Here is a 20,285-nt window from a genome sequence, read left to right as displayed (position 1 = left end):
TGTAGACCAGGATCAAGTTTACATTAGTCTGTTGTAATAATATTAATTTAAAAATTAACATTTAAATATATATATGTAAATCAATTAATATATTTAAATATGGATAAATAAGCATATATATTTAAATACATGTATTTATATATAGAAATATATATTTAAATATATGTATTCTATTAAAAATGGTGTTTGTAAAGAAACGTAACCCTCTGAGTTACCTTCACTTTCATCTGGTATCCTCTCTCTCTCTCTCACCCTTTCTTTAATATATTTGACAGTGTTTTATGTTCTGTCATAATACGGTCTTATGTTCAGCATGTTCAGCAATATTACAATAAGAAAATGTGTGACTTTACTTTTCCCAATAGAGAGATAGTGTCTTATTTAAACTGGTGAGATAAAAAACGTAAACACAGTTTTTCTACCTAAATTGAGATATTTTCCTTTAGATTACTGCGTTACCAAATGTTCTTTATCAGTCTCATATTTAATACTAGTTCATAACCCTTTAATCCCTAATGTGCAGGTACCCAAAATAATTCTACTCCTTTAAACGCCTCCTCTTCTTCTTCTTCATGTTTTATAGTTGCACTATGTTCTTCTTCTTCAGTTAGTTCACTCCTACAGGAATCCTCCTCAGACCCAGAAGAAAGACATTGTTAAAAACATCATTTAAACGAGAGAGTTATTAATCACAGGAGGCTTTTCTTCAGGTCATCAGGTCTCAAATAAACTTCATGGAGTTTGAAATAAAGACGTCAACGTCGTGTCCCCACAGAGGACGAAGAAGACCAGGTCTTCAGTCCCGTTGGACCGTTTCTTTATTTGCACAAACACAAGACTGCATTAAATCCACATCATGAAACAATAAGAAACGACTCAGGAGCTTCTCCATGTGCTGTACTAAAAGAGACAAACAACAACAACAACAACAACAGGATGAATTAAAGGAGCAGAGAGCAGCACAGATTTAGAGTTCTAGTTCATGGTGCTGTTAGATTGCTGCTCCACAGTAGAGCTTCAGGCTCCGGCTTCACTTCTCCATCAGACGTCCGTCGAGGAGACGAAGCCGTCGTCTGTGCGTTTTGTCTCATTGTTCTCAGTTTGTGCTGCAGCTCGTGGACGACTCCGGTCAACCAGGAAATCTTCCTCTTCAGTCGTCTGCTCTTCTGCTTCTCTGATTTTAGTTTCTTGCGGCAGGTGAGCAGTTTTTTCCCCATCATCTGAACCGCGACATGCAACTTGTGCAACGCCATTTGCGTATCGGGAGATTCTCCGACGCCCGTTTGTTCTGCGGAGGCCGGAACGTCGACACGCGACTCCTCCCCGACGCGGTCGCCTTCCCGTCCGGTCGCCTCGTGCCGCCGGTCGTCGTTAGCGGCACCGCTCGCCTCCGTAGAGGTGGAGGGACCGCTAACGGCCACGCCGCTGTACGGGTGGTCCAGGTAAACCGGGTCGCTTACCTCGGTGAGGAGCCTCACCTCCTGGGTCGTGGACGTTCTGTTGCCGCCGTCGCGGGAAAAGGTGAAAACGGTCGGGACGGCGGTTCCGATCAGTCGTCTTCTTCTCCCCGGGTCGCTGTGGAAACACTCTCTGGTGAAGTGGAGAGCACATATTCGAGAGTTGGCCGACGGCTCCCAGTTCTTGCGTTTTACGTTGGAGACCCACAGACGCATCCTCGCCTCGTCGTGGTGTGGAAACCTGTAGAGTGTAACGTGTTGTTATAAACACATGATGAGATAGAACATGTAGAGTGTAACGTGTTGTTATAAACACATGATGAGATAGAACATGTAGAGTGTGACGTGTTGTTATAAACACATGATGAGATAGAACATGTAGAGTGTGACGTGTTGTTATAAACACATGATGAGATAGAACATGTAGAGTGTGACGTGTTGTTATAAACACATGATGAGATAGAACATGTAGAGTGTGACGTGTTGTTATAAACACACGATGAGATAGAACATGTAGAGTGTGACGTGTTGTTATAAACACACGATGAGATAGAACATGTAGAGTGTGACGTGTTGTTATAAACACATGATGAGATAGAACATGTAGAGTGTGACGTGTTGTTATAAACACATGATGAGATAGAACATGTAGAGTGTGACGTGTTGTTATAAACACATGATGAGATAGAACATGTAGAGTGTAACGTGTTGTTATAAACACATGATGAGATAGAACATGTAGAGTGTGACGTGTTGTTATAAACACATGATGAGATAGAACATGTAGAGTGTGACGTGTTGTTATAAACACACGATGAGATAGAACATGTAGAGTGTGACGTGTTGTTATAAACACACGATGAGATAGAACATGTAGAGTGTGACGTGTTGTTATAAACACATGAGATAGAACATGTAGAGTGTGACGTGTTGTTATAAACACATGATGAGATAGAACATGTAGAGTGTGACGTGTCGTTATAAACACACGATGAGATAGAACATGTAGAGTGTGACGTGTTGTTATAAACACACGATGAGATAGAACATGTAGAGTGTGACGTGTTGTTATAAACACATGAGATAGAACATGTAGAGTGTGACGTGTTGTTATAAACACATGATGAGATAGAACATGTAGAGTGTGACGTGTCGTTATAAACACACGATGAGATAGAACATGTAGAGTGTGACGTGTTGTTATAAACACACGATGAGATAGAACATGTAGAGTGTGACGTGTTGTTATAAACACACGATGAGATAGAACATGTAGAGTGTGACGTGTTGTTATAAACACATGAGATAGAACATGTAGAGTGTGACGTGTTGTTATAAACACATGAGATAGAACATGTAGAGTGTGACGTGTTGTTATAAACACACGATGAGATAGAACATGTAGAGTGTGACGTGTTGTTATAAACACACGATGAGATAGAACATGTAGAGTGTAACGTGTTGTTATAAACACACGATGAGATAGAACATGTAGAGTGTGACGTGTTGTTATAAACACACGATGAGATAGAACATGTAGAGTGTGACGTGTTGTTATAAACACACGATGAGATAGAACATGTAGAGTGTGACGTGTTGTTATAAACACACGATGAGATAGAACATGTAGAGTGTGACGTGTTGTTATAAACACACGATGAGATAGAACATGTAGAGTGTGACGTGTTGTTATAAACACACGATGAGATAGAACATGTAGAGTGTGACGTGTTATAAACACACGATGAGATAGAACATGTAGAGTGTGACGTGTTGTTATAAACACACGATGAGATAGAACATGTAGAGTGTGACGTGTTATAAACACACGATGAGATAGAACATGTAGAGTGTGACGTGTTGTTATAAACACACGATGAGATAGAACATGTAGAGTGTGACGTGTCGTTATAAACACACGATGAGATAGAACATGTAGAGTGTGACGTGTCGTTATAAACACACGATGAGATAGAACATGTAGAGTGTGACGTGTCGTTATAAACACACGATGAGATAGAACATGTAGAGTGTGACGTGTCGTTATAAACACACGATGAGATAGAACATGTAGAGTGTGACGTGTCGTTATAAACACACGATGAGATAGAACATGTAGAGTGTGACGTGTCGTTATAAACACACGATGAGATAGAACATGTAGAGTGTGACGTGTCGTTATAAACACACGATGAGATAGAACATGTAGAGTGTGACGTGTCGTTATAAACACACGATGAGATAGAACATGTAGAGTGTGACGTGTCGTTATAAACACACGATGAGATAGAACATGTAGAGTGTGACGTGTCGTTATAAACACACGATGAGATAGAACATGTAGAGTGTGACGTGTCGTTATAAACACACGATGAGATAGAACATGTAGAGTGTGACGTGTCGTTATAAACACACGATGAGATAGAACATGTAGAGTGTGACGTGTCGTTATAAACACACGATGAGATAGAACATGTAGAGTGTGACGTGTCGTTATAAACACACGATGAGATAGAACATGTAGAGTGTGACGTGTCGTTATAAACACACGATGAGATAGAACATGTAGAGTGTGACGTGTCGTTATAAACACACGATGAGATAGAACATGTAGAGTGTGACGTGTTATAAACACACGATGAGATAGAACATGTAGAGTGTGACTTGTTGTTATAAACACACGATGAGATAGAACATGTAGAGTGACGTGTTATAAACACACGATGAGATAGAACATGTAGAGTGTGACGTGTTGTTATAAACACATGAGATAGAACATGTAGAGTGTGACGTGTTGTTATAAACACATGAGATAGAACATGTAGAGTGTGACGTGTTGTTATAAACACACGATGAGATAGAACATGTAGAGTGTGACGTGTTGTTATAAACACACGATGAGATAGAACATGTAGAGTGTGACGTGTTATAAACACACGATGAGATAGAACATGTAGAGTGTGACGTGTTATAAACACATGATGAGATAGAACATGTAGAGTGTGACGTGTTGTTATAAACACACGATGAGATAGAACATGTAGAGTGTGACGTGTTGTTATAAACACACGATGAGATAGAACATGTAGAGTGTGACGTGTTGTTATAAACACACGATGAGATAGAACATGTAGAGTGTGACGTGTTGTTATAAACACACGATGAGATAGAACATGTAGAGTGTGACGTGTTATAAACACACGATGAGATAGAACATGTAGAGTGTGACGTGTTGTTATAAACACACGATGAGATAGAACATGTAGAGTGTGACGTGTCGTTATAAACACACGATGAGATAGAACATGTAGAGTGTGACGTGTCGTTATAAACACACGATGAGATAGAACATGTAGAGTGTGACGTGTCGTTATAAACACACGATGAGATAGAACATGTAGAGTGTGACGTGTCGTTATAAACACACGATGAGATAGAACATGTAGAGTGTGACGTGTCGTTATAAACACACGATGAGATAGAACATGTAGAGTGTGACGTGTCGTTATAAACACACGATGAGATAGAACATGTAGAGTGTGACGTGTCGTTATAAACACACGATGAGATAGAACATGTAGAGTGTGACGTGTCGTTATAAACACACGATGAGATAGAACATGTAGAGTGTGACGTGTCGTTATAAACACACGATGAGATAGAACATGTAGAGTGTGACGTGTCGTTATAAACACACGATGAGATAGAACATGTAGAGTGTGACGTGTCGTTATAAACACACGATGAGATAGAACATGTAGAGTGTGACGTGTCGTTATAAACACACGATGAGATAGAACATGTAGAGTGTGACGTGTCGTTATAAACACACGATGAGATAGAACATGTAGAGTGTGACGTGTTATAAACACACGATGAGATAGAACATGTAGAGTGTGACTTGTTGTTATAAACACACGATGAGATAGAACATGTAGAGTGACGTGTTATAAACACACGATGAGATAGAACATGTAGAGTGTGACGTGTTGTTATAAACACATGAGATAGAACATGTAGAGTGTGACGTGTTGTTATAAACACATGAGATAGAACATGTAGAGTGTGACGTGTTGTTATAAACACACGATGAGATAGAACATGTAGAGTGTGACGTGTTGTTATAAACACACGATGAGATAGAACATGTAGAGTGTGACGTGTTATAAACACACGATGAGATAGAACATGTAGAGTGTGACGTGTTATAAACACATGATGAGATAGAACATGTAGAGTGTGACGTGTTGTTATAAACACACGATGAGATAGAACATGTAGAGTGTGACGTGTTGTTATAAACACACGATGAGATAGAACATGTAGAGTGTGACGTGTTGTTATAAACACACGATGAGATAGAACATGTAGAGTGTGACGTGTTGTTATAAACACACGATGAGATAGAACATGTAGAGTGTGACGTGTTATAAACACACGATGAGATAGAACATGTAGAGTGTGACGTGTTGTTATAAACACACGATGAGATAGAACATGTAGAGTGTGACGTGTTATAAACACACGATGAGATAGAACATGTAGAGTGTGACGTGTTGTTATAAACACACGATGAGATAGAACATGTAGAGTGTGACGTGTTGTTATAAACACATGATGAGATAGAACATGTAGAGTGTGACGTGTTATAAACACACGATGAGATAGAACATGTAGAGTGTGACGTGTTGTTATAAACACACGATGAGATAGAACATGTAGAGTGTGACGTGTTGTTATAAACACATGATGAGATAGAACATGTAGAGTGTGACGTGTTGTTATAAACACACGATGAGATAGAACATGTAGAGTGTGACGTGTTGTTATAAACACACGATGAGATAGAACATGTAGAGTGTGACGTGTTGTTATAAACACACGATGAGATAGAACATGTAGAGTGTGACGTGTTGTTATAAACACACGATGAGATAGAACATGTAGAGTGTGACGTGTTGTTATAAACACACGATGAGATAGAACATGTAGAGTGTGACGTGTTGTTATAAACACACGATGAGATAGAACATGTAGAGTGTGACGTGTTGTTATAAACACACGATGAGATAGAACATGTAGAGTGTGACGTGTTATAAACACACGATGAGATAGAACATGTAGAGTGTGACGTGTTGTTATAAACACATGAGATAGAACATGTAGAGTGTGACGTGTTGTTATAAACACACGATGAGATAGAACATGTAGAGTGTGACGTGTTGTTATAAACACATGATGAGATAGAACATGTAGAGTGTGACGTGTTGTTATAAACACACGATGAGATAGAACATGTAGAGTGTGACGTGTTGTTATAAACACACGATGAGATAGAACATGTAGAGTGTGACGTGTTGTTATAAACACACGATGAGATAGAACATGTAGAGTGTGACGTGTTGTTATAAACACATGAGATAGAACATGTAGAGTGTGACGTGTTGTTATAAACACATGAGATAGAACATGTAGAGTGTGACGTGTTGTTATAAACACATGAGATAGAACATGTAGAGTGTGACGTGTTATAAACACACGATGAGATAGAACATGTAGAGTGTGACGTGTTGTTATAAACACACGATGAGATAGAACATGTAGAGTGTGACGTGTTGTTATAAACACACGATGAGATAGAACATGTAGAGTGTGACGTGTTGTTATAAACACACGATGAGATAGAACATGTAGAGTGTGACGTGTTATAAACACACGATGAGATAGAACATGTAGAGTGTGACGTGTTGTTATAAACACACGATGAGATAGAACATGTAGAGTGTGACGTGTTGTTATAAACACACGATGAGATAGAACATGTAGAGTGTGACGTGTTGTTATAAACACACGATGAGATAGAACATGTAGAGTGTGACGTGTTGTTATAAACACACGATGAGATAGAACATGTAGAGTGTGACGTGTCGTTATAAACACATGATGAGATAGAACATGTAGAGTGTGACGTGTTGTTATAAACACACGATGAGATAGAACATGTAGAGTGTGACGTGTTGTTATAAACACATGATGAGATAGAACATGTAGAGTGTGACGTGTTGTTATAAACACACGATGAGATAGAACATGTAGAGTGTGACGTGTTGTTATAAACACACGATGAGATAGAACATGTAGAGTGTGACGTGTTATAAACACACGATGAGATAGAACATGTAGAGTGTGACGTGTTGTTATAAACACACGATGAGATAGAACATGTAGAGTGTGACGTGTTGTTATAAACACACGATGAGATAGAACATGTAGAGTGTGACGTGTTGTTATAAACACACGATGAGATAGAACATGTAGAGTGTGACGTGTTGTTATAAACACACGATGAGATAGAACATGTAGAGTGTGACGTGTTGTTATAAACACACGATGAGATAGAACATGTAGAGTGTGACGTGTTGTTATAAACACACGATGAGATAGAACATGTAGAGTGTGACGTGTTGTTATAAACACACGATGAGATAGAACATGTAGAGTGTGACGTGTTATAAACACACGATGAGATAGAACATGTAGAGTGTGACGTGTTGTTATAAACACATGAGATAGAACATGTAGAGTGTGACGTGTTGTTATAAACACACGATGAGATAGAACATGTAGAGTGTGACGTGTTGTTATAAACACATGATGAGATAGAACATGTAGAGTGTGACGTGTTGTTATAAACACACGATGAGATAGAACATGTAGAGTGTGACGTGTTGTTATAAACACACGATGAGATAGAACATGTAGAGTGTGACGTGTTGTTATAAACACACGATGAGATAGAACATGTAGAGTGTGACGTGTTGTTATAAACACATGAGATAGAACATGTAGAGTGTGACGTGTTGTTATAAACACATGAGATAGAACATGTAGAGTGTGACGTGTTGTTATAAACACATGAGATAGAACATGTAGAGTGTGACGTGTTATAAACACACGATGAGATAGAACATGTAGAGTGTGACGTGTTGTTATAAACACACGATGAGATAGAACATGTAGAGTGTGACGTGTTATAAACACACGATGAGATAGAACATGTAGAGTGTGACGTGTTGTTATAAACACACGATGAGATAGAACATGTAGAGTGTGACGTGTTGTTATAAACACACGATGAGATAGAACATGTAGAGTGTGACGTGTTGTTATAAACACACGATGAGATAGAACATGTAGAGTGTGACGTGTCGTTATAAACACATGATGAGATAGAACATGTAGAGTGTGACGTGTTGTTATAAACACACGATGAGATAGAACATGTAGAGTGTGACGTGTTGTTATAAACACACGATGAGATAGAACATGTAGAGTGTGACGTGTCGTTATAAACACACGATGAGATAGAACATGTAGAGTGTGACGTGTCGTTATAAACACACGATGAGATAGAACATGTAGAGTGTGACGTGTTGTTATAAACACACGATGAGATAGAACATGTAGAGTGTGACGTGTTGTTATAAACACACGATGAGATAGAACATGTAGAGTGTGACGTGTTGTTATAAACACACGATGAGATAGAACATGTAGAGTGTGACGTGTCGTTATAAACACATGATGAGATAGAACATGTAGAGTGTGACGTGTCGTTATAAACACACGATGAGATAGAACATGTAGAGTGTGACGTGTTGTTATAAACACATGATGAGATAGAACATGTAGAGTGTGACGTGTTGTTATAAACACACGATGAGATAGAACATGTAGAGTGTGACGTGTTGTTATAAACACACGATGAGATAGAACATGTAGAGTGTGACGTGTTGTTATAAACACACGATGAGATAGAACATGTAGAGTGTGACGTGTTGTTATAATAATAATTAATAGGTCACAAGAGACGTGATAGAGTCACATTTCATGTTTATCAGGTTTATATATTGCATGTACATAAATACATGTTTAGAATGTATTTATTTAATCTTTTATTTGAATCTCTCCTCTATGATGTTTTGCATCGGTATTGTTCTTCTTCCTGGTTTTCACGTCTGTGTGAGGATTTACACGTTCTGTAAAATGACAATAAACAAGGTTTAAAAAACGAACTAAACTAACCTCAGTTTAGTTAAACTCGGGAAGGGAACTACAGCGTACTGTTATTCATATAAATGTACGTCACGGAGCTGTTAGATTCATAATGCTGAGGAGCAAACAGCGTGTCACTGCTATGAAACGCTGAACAACAACAAATACGGATGGAGGGAGAATATTTGATATTGATATTAGATTTTATATATATATATATATATATATATATATATATGTTTCATTAGATAAAAACATGATGTAATCATTTCCAAAATTCACAACATCTTTCTTTTCTTGAATTTGGCTTCTGTAATGAGACAATTACAGAGACGAAGAGCGCAACTTTGCTTGCTGTGTGTATTAATAATAATAATAATAATAATAATAATAATAATAAAGTAACGTTAGCAGCACCGCTAACGGCTAACCAACGGAGGTTCACTTCAGTTACATCATGATGCCTTCAGGCTCTGCTCAGTGAACATGAGTACTGACTGAAGGTACATTATAACTTTATCGTGATGTGTTCACGGGTAATCTGTAAAATGTACTTTTGGTGATAAACTTGAATAGATCCAGTAGTTTGAAGGAGATGTTTTCATGTTAATATAAAATAGATATTAGAGATGAATTATGATGTTTAACTTCATAACACGAGCTGTTTGTTGCTCATCAATACAACACTTCTTCTTCTTCTTCTTCTTCTTCATGGTTTCCACAAAGTCTGAAGAAAAACTTCTCAAATCAGAAAATGTGACCATCTGATGTGCACATGAACGCATCATGATACACACAAACAAACCTGTAACTGTGATTAATTCATTCAAAGCTTTAAAAAGTAAATATTCCCGTCTTCAACTGTGTCATTCAGCTAGCTAGCGTTAGCTTAAATCAAATAGAAGCTCATAGATTTATATAAACATTTACCGGAACATACCGGAACAGAGGAACTTTGGATCCACTCCGGTCGGTTCTCGTCACACAGTTGAAGGCGACACAAGACGGCATGTTAGCTATTTAAACTTCTGTGAAGATCAAAACAGGTGGTTTCCGTTTTAGTGTACTTTTCTTTACTGCTTCAAAATACCACGTTTATACACAGTATCATCATGTAAACAGACATTTAAACGGTTCAAATTAAAATAAATACATGAGTATTTGTGTTGTTGTAGTACTCATCTCAGCCACAAGAAGCAGTATAACCACAAACACGTTTTAAATCAAGAAGTAGAAGTACTCAAGTTTACTCTATTTACTCTAAACACAAAGTACTTTATCATGTGTTAGCAAGGTATGTACATTAAAACAAGTGTACTTTAACTGCATGACACTGACAATACGTGTGTACTTTCACTGATACTTTGACTACATGAAGCTGATAATACTGGAGTATTTTTACATCGCAGTATTTGTACTTTTACCTCAGTAACTGAGTACTTCTTCCATCACTGGATCATCTCCATTGTTTGTTTTGTTGTCAATACAAAAACACGAGAGTACACATGTACTCATGTACTGTGATACTTTGTCTGATTGATGAAGAGAAAAGTACACCAAACTTGGAGGTATAATCTAACGTCACGTAGTAACCTTCCCGGTATCACGTGACCTGTTAATTGTACCGGTAGTTTATGACTTTAAGTTTCGTTGTCGACCTTAATTTACCTCAGATCAGCGGAGACATGAAACCGTCAGCGCGCGTGCTCTCTGGGCCCCACAGAAGCGGAAGATCCGGGTTCTTCTTCTTCTTCTTCTTCTTTTAATATATGGGACTACCGCCGCCACCTACTGTACTGGAGTGAGACTACGTAATAAATGAATGAATGAATGAATATATCAATAACTAAATAAATAAATGTACTTAATAGGGAATTTTACCGGAGTGTGATTACTTAACAAATAAATAAATAAATAAATAAATGTTCTTAAGAGAGAAGTTATGTTCCGGATATTAAACCTGTCGTTCAAATGTTAAAAAAATAAATTATATTCTTTGTTTATGTTTTTTTTACCTTTGCAGTACATGCTTGTACTTTTATTTTCTCTCACTTTCTTCGCGTTCAGTCTATTTAAAAACTGTTCCGCGCTTCTTAAAAGGCTTTTATTTTGTGATAATTCTAACCGGAAGTGTGCTCTGGACCAGGCTTACCGGTTGCCTTGACGCTGGTGATTGTTTGCGTTGAAGCAAAAGAAATTCTTCCACAGCCGAGTGCCTCTTGCTAAATAGTGATCCAGGAGCATAATGACCGCTCGCTTTGCTGCCGCGTCGTCCTGCCAAATACTGAGATTCTCAGTTTCTCTCTTTTTTTTCTTTTCTTCTTTCAGCAGAATTATTTAAATATTGAAGCCCATTTCACCCAGCAAAAAAAAAAGGTTACAATTTTTTTATTTTTTTAAAACCTAGTTTTAAATTATTTTTTTTGTATTTTTGTATCTGTCGGAAATGGGCTTCCATATTTAACAGCATTTTGATTTTGTTTAAATGAATTTAACGTTACTGTCTGCTTCATTGGTGGCTAATATAAACAACAACTGCATTGTAGTGTGGCCGGCGGCCAGCAGGGGGCGCGCTCTACTCGATAAATATCTATAGAGAGGCGTAAACGTATAAACTGACCCAGTGAGCCAGTTGTTTCTTATTTTATTTTATTTTATTTTATTTTATTTTATTTTATTTTATTTTATTTTATTTTATTTTATTTTATTTATACTAAACTATAAGTACTAGCTAACCTGTGCTACTCTCCAGACCAGTTGGTGGCGGTAATGCACCAATTCATTGTTTGCCAACCGCCAATGAACCTTAAAGAAGAAGTGTTTCGGTTAGAGGCGTTCGTTTTTAATACCAGAGCCAGTAAACCCGTAAGGGCGGTGTTTAAACGCGTTTAAAGCGTATCAGACGAACAGTATACCGGGGAACTCCGGTGATTAAAACACGGTGACAAACTGTTACATTACAATCAGAGCGGAGGAATTTATTTTTGAGGGGGGGGGTAAAAAGCCGACGAGCTGCTCTAGTTACCGCCGTTAGAAAAGTCCATGATAGCGATAGACACGTAAGCTAACGTTAAGCTAGCTATAATTCGCCCTGGAAGAGACGGAGAACCCTCCGGAGGATGCTGAGACACGGGGACTGGATGTGAAGATCGTTACGGAAAGATGTGAGATGAACCGGGAGAAAACCACCGCCACCGAGGAGGCCAACGACATCATGTTGGTCCGGAGCCCGGTAAGTAGAGCGCTTAGCATCGACTGGTTTAGCAACAGCTAACCTAGCTATCAGTGAACATGAAGCTAATGAGATGGAATGTGCTGTCATGGCCGATAGCTAGCTGTACATTAAGAGCTAAATCAGGGTTAGCCAGTTAGCGAGACTTAAGCTAGCTTACTAGTTCTTCAAGCTAAGCTAGCACCTGTTTACTTCAGGTGAACGTTAGTAACTAGTTAGCTGGTTAACAGGTCAGACCAGCAGAGACATGAAGTCCACATGTGAACAGTAAACAGCTAGTGTTCAGTGTTTGTTGACACGCAGGACTGAACACTGCTGGATGTGTTTGAAGAGGATCTGTTTCTTTCTGATACAGTCTCATGTAGAGGTTTCCTCCGTAGCATACATGTTAGCATTGACAACAGGCCAGGTGTTTGTGTACCTCTTACTGTGTGAGCTCATGAAGTGAGACACATGGGTCAGTGAACGCATCATGACAGTGAGTTAAGTTAAAGATAGAAACGTTCTCTGGACGCTCACATGACGTTCATAGTGTGTAATCGGTCATTGTGTTGATTGAATATCTTGTTTGATTCTACCAGACTAAAGAATAATGGTGTCGCCTCATACCTGCTCCCTGTGCTGTAGTGACGGATTTAACTGTGTTGTGTTGTTGTATTGATTACAACCAGCCCACAGAGAGAACCCTCATGTATGTGAGATGGAGACAGAAGTGTTGATCAATGGTGAAAACATAAACCTACTGATTAAAGACATTCAGTGAATCGGAGTGTTTGTGTAATGCGTGTTCATTCTGTGGTTCCAGCTGACTTCACACACGTGTGACAGATTTCAGTTTGGTCTGCAGAGATCAATGCAGACGCGTCGATCGCGCTACTTCACGCTGTAACGGACTAACTGCTGATGTCAGCGTGTCCTGGTGTTACCTGTGATGTGGCACCAGAAGAGAAGAAACGCCGTAGACCATTGAGTGAGACCGGTGAGCGGTCCTGGTGGAGGACTCGACAGGAAGCGGTGATGAATACTTCATCTTCTTCTTCTTCTCTCCGCAGCACCGAGGCCGAGCCACAGTGACTCACGCCGTGGTGGTGATCTTCCTGGAGTTCTTCGCCTGGGGGCTGCTGACCACGCCCATGCTGACCGTGAGCACACACACACACACACACACACACACACACACACACACACACACACACACACACACCAGTCAGCTGGTCACATGTCTCTCTGTGAACACATGTTGACTGTCCTTTTCGTATTTCATAGAACAATCCCCTCTTCTCTTATTAAAGGTTAAGCACTCAATGAAAGGGTTATTAGTTTTGTGTCTGTTGCCTCTTTCAGACAAATACTACAGAAGACCATATCTGTTTATTAGTGTTAGTAGTTTTCTACAACAAGTAGAAGATGAATATGTTCAGGAGAGAACACCAGAGGTCACACAGACGATTGTGTCTGAGCTGATCAGTTTCTGATGTGAACATGTTCACTCAGCTCTCTGTGGAAACCTCCAACAGAGACCAGCTGACGTCCAGTGTGAGCAGCAGATCCAGTTCATTATAGTCTGACGTTTTCAGAGAGCGTCTGAAAACTTCAGACTGTAATGAACTTACTGAGAGGTGACAGCCATCAGAAGAAATGCATTTCCTTTCTGTGTTTCCTTAGTTACACAACAGACCATGAAGACACATTTAACATTATGAAGCTCTACAGATCTAATCATTTCACTGACGTACTGAGCTCTGCTCTGCTGTGTTTGTGGTTCCAGGTCCTCCATGAGACGTTTCCTCAGCACACGTTCCTGATGAACGGCCTGGTTCACGGTGTGAAGGTCAGACGTCTGTCACTCAGCACACATTCAATAGAACAGTCGAGAACATTTAGATATAAAGTGGAGAACCAGAGCTGCTGTCAGACATCAGCAGAGATGCACCTCCTGATCCTGATCCTGATCCCAGAGCTCTCTGTGTCCCACATCTCACATCTGTAAGCCTCTCTGGCTCATTGTTGTGTAAAGGAAGAAGTGCAGCTCTTTGTGAATCAATGACTGAACTCTGTAATGACAAAGAAGCTGATCTGGTCACGTCATGAACAGCGTCAGTAACGGAGCAGTTTGGTGAGACTGAAGGTTCACCGGTGTTTTTACCGCTGATGAGGTCTTGTCACCTGAGTCACGAGAACCCAGACTTAGGCACCAAGTAGATCCCAAAAATCTGAATGTGACGGAACTTGTTTTTCTAGTACTGCAGGTATTGTAGGTGTTGTAGGTACAGGGATCAGAAAAATGTCCCTAATGATACTACATTGTGATCAACAAATCTGTGTTGAAATAAGCAGGAGAGCTAGTTAACGTTAGCTGTTAGCAGGAGGAGAGCTAGTTAACGCTAGCTGTTAGCAGGAGGAGAGCTAGTTAACGCTAGCAGTTAGCAGGAGGAGAGCTAGTTTACGTTAGCAGTTAGCAGGAGGAGAGCTAGTTAACGTTAGCTCTTAGCAGGAGGCGAGCTAGTTAACGTTAGCTGTTAGCAGGAGGAGAGCTAGTTAACGTTAGCTCTTAGCAGGAGGAGAGCTAGTTAACGTTAGCAGTTAGCAGGAGGAGAGCTAGTTACCGTTAGCAGTTAGCAGGAGGAGAGCTAGTTACCGTTAGCTGTTAGCAGGAGGAGAGCTAGTTAATGTTAGCTGTTAGCAGGAGGAGAGCTAGTTAACGTTAGCTGGAGGAGAGCTAGTTAACGTTAGCTGTTAGCAGGAGGAGAGCTAGTTACCGTTAGCAGTTAGCAGGAGGAGAGCTAGTTACCGTTAGCTGTTAGCAGGAGGAGAGCTAGTTACCGTTAGCTGTTAGCAGGAGGAGAGCTAGTTAATGTTAGCTGTTAGCAGGAGGAGAGCTAGTTACCGTTAGCTGTTAGCAGGAGGAGAGCTAGTTAACGTTAGCTCTTAGCAGGAGGAGAGCTAGTTAATGTTAGCTGTTAGCAGTCGACGGGCAGCACAGTTCTGCTGGACTAAATAACAAGCTAACGCTAACAGAGGTTTCATTGGGTTCCATAATGAGTCGTTGAAGCCCTGCTCAGTAACATGAGTATTGAGTGGATGTAAATGATGAGTTCTCTTGTAACATCAGTTAGTTTGTTTTTGGAGAGAAACTTGAAGCGTCTCATTGGTGATTGATACATTTAGCACAAACCAGAATACAAACTATAAATACAGAAAGGTATGTTAGAGTCCAAGATTTATTGTGTTCTTGTAGTTTTTTATCACTGCTATGACGACTACATTTTCTGGTGTCATGACGCCTCTGATGAGACGGTGGTCCAGGTGGTCCTGGTGGTCCTGGTGGTCCTGGTGGTCCAGGTGGTCCTGGTGGTCCTGGTGTTAAAGCTCACATCATTCATCATTATCTCCTCGACCTTTTCTTCTCGTCTCTGTCTGACAAAAACATAAAATGTCATTACATTACATTACAGTCATTTATCAGACGCTTTTATCCAAAGCGACTTACAATAAGTGCATCAACATTGGTAATCAAAAGAACTGCTAGTCACCAGAAGTCATAAGTACATTTCCTTTAAACAAGCATCTAAGAGCCTGAAGCAGAGCATAACTCAGAGCCAAAGTACAGAAACAAGAGAAACAGTTAGTGCTATAAGTAATACCAATACAATAAGTGCAACAAGCTAGTATGAATACAATAAGTGGTGAGTGGAAGGTTCAGGGTAGCACTTCCTGAAGAGGTGGGTCTTCAGCCTGATGAAAGATGGGCAGCGACTCTGCTGTCCTGACATCAGTAGAGAGTGTCAGTAGTCCAGACGGGAGATGATGAGAGCCTGGATGAGAACCTGAACCGTCTCATCAGTCAGGAAGAGGAGAATCCTCCTGATTCTGTCCAAACTATACATTCTTTATTGATAAACTTGCAGATTATTTTCTTGATTTAATCGTTTCCAAATCATGATTATTTTGACTTTTACATGTTTACATTGTGTTTTGGTTTTTCTCTCTCTCTTCCTGTTTCAGGGCTTCCTGTCGTTTCTGTCGGCTCCTCTGATTGGTGCTCTGTCAGACATCTGGGGCAGGAAGTCCTTCCTCCTGATGACGGTGTTCTTCACCTGCGCCCCGATCCCCTTCATGAGGATCAGCCCCTGGTGAGACCACCGCCCACACTGACACCTTCTATTGTTTTAAAACCAGTGTGTCTATAGCTCCGCCCACACTGACACCTTCTATTGTTTTAAAACCAGTGTGTCTATAGCTCCGCCCACACTGACACCTTCTATTGTTTTAAAACCAGTGTGTCTATAGCTCCGCCCACACTGACACCTTCTATTGTTTTAAAACCAGTGTGTCTGTAGCTCCGCCCACACTGACACCTTCTATTGTTTTAAAACCAGTGTGTCTATAGCTCCGCCCACACTGACACCTTCTATTGTTTTAAAACCAGTGTGTCTATAGCTCCGCCCACACTGACACCTTCTATTGTTTTAAAACCAGTGTGTCTGTAGCTCCGCCCACACTGACACCTTCTATTGTTTTAAAACCAATGTGTCTGTTGCAGTTTAAAACATGACTTCATGTCAGCATTAAGATCAAATACTAGTTTTGCATTTAAACGTTTTTATTCTTCAGAGGTTCTTTGCGTTTCTTTCCCTGAATAAGTGCAGCTGCTCCTCTTTGTGGTCCCGTCAGAGACCCGGTACTGGATCTAGATCAGGTCCTCTGAACCAGCATTGATTTCACACACAGAATAGTCTGTTTCACTCTGAGGACGGCTGGTTTTAATGAAACTAAGATGTTTTTGGTCTCAAAGTTCATCATATGATTTCATGTCAGACTAGAAGTTCATGTTGAGGAGTCATGTGATCATGTGATCATGTGATCATGTGCTTTTAGAGGTTTGTTCTTTGTGACCCTGAGTCTGATAAAGAGCTGCAAACATCACAGCTCTAATGTGTTCATGATCGATCAGTCTGAAGATGATTTAACCCTCTGATCTATGAAACAGTGAATCTACCTTCTGTGTTAGAACCTGAACATCAACATGTCACATGACTCGCTCTGAAGGTGATCCCTTCACATTCTCTGCTTCCTGTCTGTGTGCAGGTGGTACTTCGCTCTGATCTCCGTCTCGGGGATCTTCGCCGTGACCTTCTCGGTGATCTTCGCCTACGTGGCCGACATCACGGAGGAGCACGAGAGGAGCACCGCCTACGGCCTGGTAACCACACCTCCTCCACCCTGCTGCCTGTCAGTCGCTCTGGTCTGTTGTCACTGAGAGCTCATTGTGGGTGAATCATGGAGGCTCTGCAGAGCTCCGTGCTGTTTCCTGTCATCATGACCCGGAGTCACAGGCAGGACAGACGGACTCTGTGGTTCATGTTGAGGCCGTGGTGTCACAGTGTGGACGCTGATGATAACGTGATGATTCACTCCTCCTGAGAGATGACGAAGTATAAAGTGATCAGTTGTTCCACTGCAGCAGTAGTGGACTGTATTTAGTGTGACGAGGTTCATCTGACGCAAAGTGAAGACGTGTGCTTCCTTAACGGGAAGAAACATTACATATTCCTCCAGTATGTATGTTGAATATGTTTTACCAACAATCAACCAAACATGAAATACAAGTTTGAACTGTTTAGATTTTGATTTATTAATATTTTAAACACAGAGTTCAGTTGAAGTAAACATTAAAGTCCCGATGTTTAAATCTTTCCTCCCTCTATCTCTGTCTCTGTCTCTTTGACTCTCTCTCTTTGACTCTCTCTCTTTGACTCTCTGACTCTCTCGCTCTCTCTCTTTGACTCTCTGTCTCTCTCTCTGTCTCTCTCTCTTTGACTCTCTCTCTCTGTCTCTCTCTCTTTGACTCTCTGTCTCTCTCTCTCACTCTCTCTGACTCGCTCTTTGACTCTCTCTCTCTCTCTTTGACTCTCTCTCTCTTTGACTCTGACTCTCTCTCTCTCTTTGACTGTCTGTCTCTCTCTGACTCTCTCTCTCTTTGACTCTCTCTCTGACTCTCTCTCTCTCTCTTTTTGACTCTGTCTCTCTGACTCTCTCTCTCTCTCTCTCTCTCTCTTTGACTCTCTCTCTCTTTGACTCTCTCTCTCTTTGACTCTCTGTCTCTCTTTGACTCTCTCTCTCTTTGACTCTCTCTCTCTCTGTCTCTCTCTCTCTCTCTTTGACTCTCTCTCTTTGACTCTGACTCTCTCTCTCTCTGACTCTCTCTCTCTCTTTGACTCTCTGTCTCTCTCTGACTCTCTCTCTTTGACTCTCTCTCTCTCTCTCTCTCTCTCTCTCTTTGACTCGCTCTCTCTTTGACTCTCTCTCTCTCTCTTTGACTCTCTGTCTCTCTACCTCTCTCTCTCTTTGACTCTCTGTCTCTCTACCTCTCTCTCTGTCTCTGCCCCCCCCCCCCCCCCCCCCCCAACCACCACCAGGTCTCAGCTACCTTTGCAGCCAGCCTGGTGACGAGTCCGGCCATCGGTGCTTACCTGTCGGCTCAGTACGGGGACAGCCTGGTGGTCCTGGTGGCCACGGTGATCGCGGTGGCCGACATCGCCTTCGTGTTCTTCGTGGTCCCGGAGTCTCTGCCGGACAAGATGAGGACGTCCTGGGGCTTCCCCATCTCCTGGGAGCAGGCCGACCCGTTCAGCGTGAGTTCACCCAACTGTCACGGGTTTAGTTTCAACCGGCTGACCTCCCACAGCGTAGACCACGGTGGTGCTACTCACATGTGATGTGGTCACCCTGTGGCTGTTTGTTCCTCAGCTAGCTGTGTAGTCCTTCTAAAGTAACCCTCCATTGTATAGATCGGAAAGACTGTTGGTCTCTAACCTCTCATCTTGATGATGTATCGATGTGTTTATTGGTGTATTGATGTGTTTATTGATGTATGTATTGGTGTATTGATGTATGTATTGATGTATTGATGTATGTATTGGTGTATTTATTGATGTGTGTTCAGTCTCTGCGTCGTGTGGGTAAAGACACCACAGTGCTGCTGATCTGTGTCACTGTGTTCCTGTCCTACCTACCTGAGGCCGGACAATACTCCAGCTTCTTCCTCTACCTGAAACAGGTGAGACACACACACACACACACACACACACACACACACACACACACACACACACACACACACAGAGACACTCTCACCCGTGATGGTTGTAACATGTCGGGGTGTGTTTCAGGTGATTGAGTTTTCTCCTGCAGCCATCGCTGCCTTCATCGCCATGGTGGGAATCCTCTCCATCATCGCTCAGGTACTCAAACAAGCAGTCAGCTGTTTCCTGTTCAACGCAGTGTTGAACCAGAACCAACCAAATACACATTCCTCCGTATCGGAGCGCAACGCAGGAAGTGATGAAATCATGCAGTTAGATTTCAGCTGGTCTTTAAAGGGACAGTAGTGAAGTAGTACTTGTATATAGTACATTTCCATATTCAATGTAATGTAAATATTTTAGACATAAAAGTATCAATATCAGTTTAAGTGAACGATGTATTTAGAATATATATTTACCTTCATGAGGTGATCTGAAGCTGTGATCTGTGATCTC

General features: G+C 40.9%; 2 protein-coding genes across 4 annotated transcripts; one reads left to right on the top strand and one right to left on the bottom strand.

Annotated features, from left to right (window-relative positions):
• Positions 1 to 747: 747 nt before the first annotated feature.
• On the bottom strand, positions 748 to 11,233 carry LOC137888423 (THAP domain-containing protein 1-like). 3 transcript variants are annotated; one of them, XM_068731807.1, is made up of 3 exons: positions 11,181 to 11,233; positions 10,453 to 10,540; positions 748 to 1,698 (listed from the first exon to the last, which is right to left on the bottom strand). In XM_068731807.1, the coding sequence occupies exons 2-3, from the start codon at positions 10,521 to 10,523 to the stop codon at positions 981 to 983; spliced, it is 789 nt and encodes a 262-aa protein (XP_068587908.1). In that variant the 5' UTR covers positions 10,524 to 10,540; positions 11,181 to 11,233; the 3' UTR covers positions 748 to 980. The 3 variants fall into 3 exon arrangements, with proteins under 3 accessions (XP_068587908.1, XP_068587909.1, XP_068587910.1); XM_068731808.1 differs by lacking the exon at positions 11,181 to 11,233 and adding an exon at positions 10,937 to 11,171; XM_068731809.1 differs by lacking the exon at positions 11,181 to 11,233 and having other exon boundaries at positions 10,443 to 10,528.
• A 1,245-nt stretch (positions 11,234 to 12,478) lies between these two features.
• LOC137888422 (hippocampus abundant transcript-like protein 1) lies at positions 12,479 to 20,279 on the top strand. Its single transcript, XM_068731805.1, has 8 exons — positions 12,479 to 12,744; positions 13,797 to 13,886; positions 14,513 to 14,575; positions 16,750 to 16,877; positions 17,833 to 17,947; positions 19,164 to 19,379; positions 19,691 to 19,804; positions 19,917 to 20,279. Exons 1-8 carry the CDS (start codon positions 12,682 to 12,684, stop codon positions 20,133 to 20,135), a joined length of 1,008 nt encoding a protein of 335 aa, XP_068587906.1. The 5' UTR covers positions 12,479 to 12,681; the 3' UTR covers positions 20,136 to 20,279.
• The last annotated feature ends 6 nt before the right edge of the window (positions 20,280 to 20,285 follow it).

The sequence above is a fragment of the Cebidichthys violaceus genome, unplaced genomic scaffold (genome assembly GCF_023349555.1).
Source record: "Cebidichthys violaceus isolate CVI_PGR_0920_01 unplaced genomic scaffold, fCebVio1.0.p SCAF_538, whole genome shotgun sequence".
Classification (NCBI taxonomy): domain Eukaryota; kingdom Metazoa; phylum Chordata; class Actinopteri; order Perciformes; family Stichaeidae; genus Cebidichthys; species Cebidichthys violaceus.
This window is presented reverse-complemented; position numbering and strand designations above follow the sequence as displayed.